The sequence below is a fragment of the Dipodomys ordii genome, unplaced genomic scaffold (assembly GCF_000151885.1).
Source record: "Dipodomys ordii isolate 6190 unplaced genomic scaffold, Dord_2.0 Scaffold11, whole genome shotgun sequence".
Classification (NCBI taxonomy): Eukaryota; Metazoa; Chordata; class Mammalia; order Rodentia; family Heteromyidae; genus Dipodomys; species Dipodomys ordii.
Genome location: NW_012267227.1, coordinates 17,086,010 through 17,090,796, shown reverse-complemented (window position 1 = coordinate 17,090,796; position 4,787 = coordinate 17,086,010). Strand labels below are relative to the sequence as shown.

The window sequence follows — 4,787 nt, the reverse complement described above, 5'->3', positions numbered from 1 at the left end:
CGGCGGGGGCTTCCGCCGCTCCCACCCCCGCGGGGCCGAGCGGCGAGGACCCCACCACCACCTGCGTGTCCCACTCCATGCAGGTGGCACCAGAAGAGTCGTCGGAAGCCTCTTTAACGACGTGGCGAAAGTCACACCAGGAGCGCTGGGGCGAACGCGAGCGGGGCGCGGCCGCCATGCTTCCGCAGCGCGCGCGCGCTGCTTTCGAACACGCACCAAGTCCCGCCTCCAGCGCGGCTCCCGCCTCCTCATTGGACGACGCTGGTAGCCTGGGCCCGCCTCGCACGTCGTTCGGTCCCTGAGCATTGGTGAGGCGAAAAGAAGAGGGTGCGTCGGTCGAGTCGGGAATCAGCCTTGCAATTGGTCAGAATCAGAGACCCCGCCTTCACGGCATTTTCAACCAACGGGAGCGCAGCATTCTTCATTTTTAAACTCGATATAAACGCCGGTCGGGCTAACGCTTGGATTGGCGCGAGAGTTTTGAAAGGCGCTCGTTCTAGTCATGTCGCCGGTCTTACAGGACGCCATGACCGTCCCGTCCGCGGCGGAGCTGGACTCCTTCAAGTACGGAGACCTGCAGAACTTGGCCAAGAGTCTGGGCCTCCGCGCTAACCTGAAGGTGCGGGGCTGGCGGCGGGCGGGCGGGCGGCGCTGCGGGCCCGGGAAGAGGCCGCGACCGCCTCCTGGGCCCGAGCCAGTGTTTAGAGGCCGAAAAAGGAGGCGCGGTTGTCACCTCATCTTGAGTGTGGCTTCTCCCGAGAGCCGGGGCGGGCTGGGTTGTGTGGCAGCACTTGGGGTGCTTCGCGGGCCGTGGGTGAGGAAACGCTGGCCCGGGCCGCCGCGGGGCCGAGCGCGGGCTGCGCGGCCGCTGCAGAGCCGCAGCGGTGTTTCCTCTTAGTGCAAACTGTGGTCCAGCCCGTGACCCTTCGGTGCGTGATTGGGAGACCCGGCCCCTGCGGATAGGCCCCGGTCTGGTGGGGTTGGCGAGCCGTTCACCGATCGCTGTTGTGGTGCTCCTGTTCAAAACCCGTCAGGTCTGTCTGTGTCCGAGCTGGCCGTGTTGAGGGAAATGGTGAGCATCCGCTATGGGATGGGACATTTATATATTGTACTTGAGGTTTCCCCGGTGCGTTTGCAAGCGGTGATCCTCATTCTGATTATCTACTCAGTCGTCGTGCATGTTTTTAAATAACTCAAGCAGGACGATCAGAGCCCAAGGAACCCTTTGAATAAAGGAGGGTCCTTGGGGATATGTCTAGGCTGTCGTGTTTAATGGCTCCCCAGTATTTTACGCATAGTTCACTTCCTTGGACTCAGTCCTGTCATTTTGTTTTTTTGCTATTTGGCTGGAATCCTTTTTCCCCTGCCTTGTGACAGAGTTGTTATGTAACCTCAACCTCGCCTTCTTCCCTCAGCCTCCCTAGAGCTAGGATTGCAGGTGTGCCCCACCAAGAGCATTTTATTCAAGGCTGCATCCCTAAAAACAAAAAGTGGAAGGTAGAGTCTCACTGTATGCCAGGCCTACCTGGGCTGTGAGCCTCCTGTTGTTGGCTCTGCCCCACCTCGCAGGGGATGACAGCAATTGAGCCCAACCATTGCATCTCCCGGATAGCTGGCATAACACCTGCACACAACCTCCCCCAGGGGTTCTGAGATAGAAGCTGGAAGCTCTACAACTTTTTTGCCCAGACTAGCCTCGAACCTCGATACCCTAATTTCCAGTTCCTCTGTAGCTAGGATTACCTAGCTCTTGACCAAAAGAAAAAAAGAACGAAAGAAAAGAGAGGAAGAGAACTAAGAGTCTGGCTTCTAACATGCCAATCATCTCCATCTTAGACAAGACCTCAAAGAGAAGTTCAAGGGACAAGTAGAAAATACAGCTGGAGGGCTGGGAAGGTGGCTCAGTGGTAGAGCACTTGCCTTGATGTATGAGGCCCTGGGTTCAATACCTCAGCACCACATAAGCAAAAAGAAAAAAGCTGGAAGTGGCGCTGTGGCTCAAATGGTAGAGTGCTAGCCTTGAGCTGAAGAGCTGAGGGACAGCGCCCAGGCCCAGAGTTCAGGCCCCACGACTGGACTCCCCCCCTCCAAAAAAAAAAAAAATACAGTTGGAATGGTGCCTTATATCTGGAATGATGCAGAGCATTCTGGTAGAGTGGATTGGAGGATGTGCCCTCAGAGCATAAGCTTTGATGTATAAGCCCATGTCATCTGGTGCTGCTTTGTGGTCCTTTCACACTGTTTTGCAGTTGCCTTTTTCTTTCTTTCTCTCTCTCTCTCTTTCTTTCTCTCTCTCTCTTTCTTTCTTTTGTCAGTCGTGGGTCTTCAACTCTGGGCCTGGGCACTGTCCCAAGCCTTTGAGCTCAAGGCTAGTGCTCTACCACTTAAGCCACAGCGCCACTTCTGGTTTTCTGGTGGTTAATTGGAGATAAGTGTCTCACGGATGGCTTGGAACCATGATCCTCAGATCTCAGCCTCCTGAGTAGCTAGGATTACAGGTGTGAGCCACAAGTGCCTGGCATCAGTTGCCTTTTTTTTTTTTTTTTTTGGTCTGACTTTCCCAGTGGGATGTGAGGTCCCTGAACTGAAGGGCCAGTTTTGGTCCATCCAGACTTGGTCCTCCAGCCTGACCAGAAAACATTTAATGAATGAGAGAAGAATGTATAAGATGAAACTCTTCACATTTTTCTCACTTGTTTCACTTGGTTCTAATTATCTCTTCTGCAGGCAGACAGGTTGTTAAAATCTTTGAAAGCTCACCTCAAACTGGAAGCAAGGAAAGAAAATAACAGTCAGGTAAGTATAATTATTAGCTGCTAAACAGTTGTGTTTAGGGGCTGGGAATGTGACTTAGTGGTAGAATGCTTGCCTAACATGCATGAAGCCCTGGGTTCGATTCTTCACTACCACATAAACAGAAAAAGCAGGAAGTGGTGCTGGCCTTGAGCAAAAGAAGCTCAGGGACAGTGCCTAGGGCCTGAGTTCAAGCCCCAGGACTGGCCAAAAAAAAAAGAAAAAGTAATGGGCAGCCAACACCAATTATGATGGTTTAAGATATGCAGGTTCTCACCACAGAGATCATTTATTGGTCATAGTGCCAGGTACTTAAGTTTTCATTATTATTTGTTAGAAATGATCAAAAATGCCCTGTCTCCTAATGAATACGAGGTCCTTAAAAAGGCAATACTGCCTGTGATGCTGGCTACTCCGGAAGCTGAGACCAGGCAGAAAAGTCTGTCAGACTCCATCTCCAATTAAGCAGCCAAAAGTCAGGCTGGAGGTGAGGTAGACCTGAGCATACAAGCTGAGCCAGTGGTCCTCAGTTCAAACCCAGTACCATCACAAGAGACAGGCGGGGAGGGAGAGAAAGGGATTAGAAGAAGAAAAGTAGAAGAATGAAACCTGTATGCCTTGCCTGATGTCCTCACAGTGAATTTGCAACAGTAGAGATACTAGAGACCAAACACCAGGGCTCTCTACTTAGCTAAGGTTAACCTCAGAGTCACAATTTTCTGCCTCAGTCTTCTGAGAGCTGGGATTACAGGCATATACCACCATACTCAGCTCTTCTGTGCTCCCTAAGTATCAAAGTTGATAGCATTTAAGCTATTATTGTGCATTGAATAATAAAACAACCTGCCCACTACAGAGTGCAGTGTATTGTCATTCAGTGACGGCTCCCCACTCCTGTGGTGCTGGGTATTGAATCCAAGACTTGGCAGAGGCCACTGGGCCACACCCCCAGTGCCTCATACAATGATTCCTTTTATAAGCAGGTCTGTGTGGGATGTTCTGGATCCCAACCATACTTTTCACTTTTAGTTTATGATAATGCAGGTGTTGTTATTCTCACCTCATTCTTATTTTTCGCTCTGTGGAGTTACTTTGGTCTCGGGGAACAATCTGGTGTTATGTTATATCCATATGGGAGAGAACATGACAGATCAGTATCTCTCTTTTTAGGGTGAAAAAGAAACTGCAGCCTTCTGTGATGAGACTGAGACACAGATGAGCAGTCAGGACCACGCTGGGAAGGAGCCAGTTGTCCATGTCACCAAAAGGAAAAGGCGCAGGCACAAGAGAGGCCATGGGAAGCCTGACTCTCAGGTGAATGAAGTGTGCAAGCTGAACTAGAGCACCACCTGTGCCAGAGCTGGCAGGGTGTTAGTGAGCGTTCCTTCTACGCTCCTGTGCTGAGCCCTGTGCTGCACCTCCGAGCTCCTCTTAGAGTATGGTTTTAAAATTCTCTTTCCTGCCCAGGTGATTACTCTGCACTCAAGTCGTTCAACAGTGGTCGCTGTGGCTTCCCTCCATTCCTTTGCATAGACTCTGGTTGTGTTCTTTCTTCTTCACTCAGATGTAACATTCACCAGGCATGGTCCTCATTTCTTGTTTTCTGCCTTCATATAGGCTGCCTAGGTCTCTTAGCCTGACTTATGAGCCATAAGTGAACTCAGCTTCCTGCTTCTGCCATTGGTCTCTAGTACAACAGGAGTGTTGCCAAGTTCAGTGTCATGGCACTGGCGGAGGCAGAGAGGCAGAGCTGTCAGTGCCACCCACGAGTCTTCCTCCCCTTCTCTTTTCCCCTTATTTTCATACCAATCTTTACTTTCTTTCAGTGGTACTGGGATTTGAACTCAAGGCCTTTCACTGGTTAAACAGGTGCTTACTTGGGCCACAGTTATTAGGGTCTTGCTTTTTTTTTTATTATGAAAATACTGTACAGAGGGGTTACAATTACATGGGCAAGATAATGAGTACATTTCTTATCAAGCATTGTAGCCTCC

At 50.7% G+C, this 4,787-nt stretch overlaps 1 protein-coding gene across 1 annotated transcript in view; it reads left to right on the top strand.

Annotated features, from left to right (window-relative positions):
* The first annotated feature begins 478 nt into the window (after positions 1-478).
* The window catches only part of Nusap1 (nucleolar and spindle associated protein 1), a 19,602-nt gene continuing 15,293 nt past the window's right edge, over positions 479-4,787 (top strand). Inside the window, exons 1-3 of the mRNA XM_013009997.1 lie at positions 479-619; positions 2,728-2,796; positions 3,964-4,107. Of these exons, the coding sequence (XP_012865451.1) occupies positions 503-619; positions 2,728-2,796; positions 3,964-4,107 (330 nt within the window). The 5' untranslated portion in view covers positions 479-502. The remainder of the gene's footprint in view (positions 620-2,727; positions 2,797-3,963; positions 4,108-4,787) is intronic.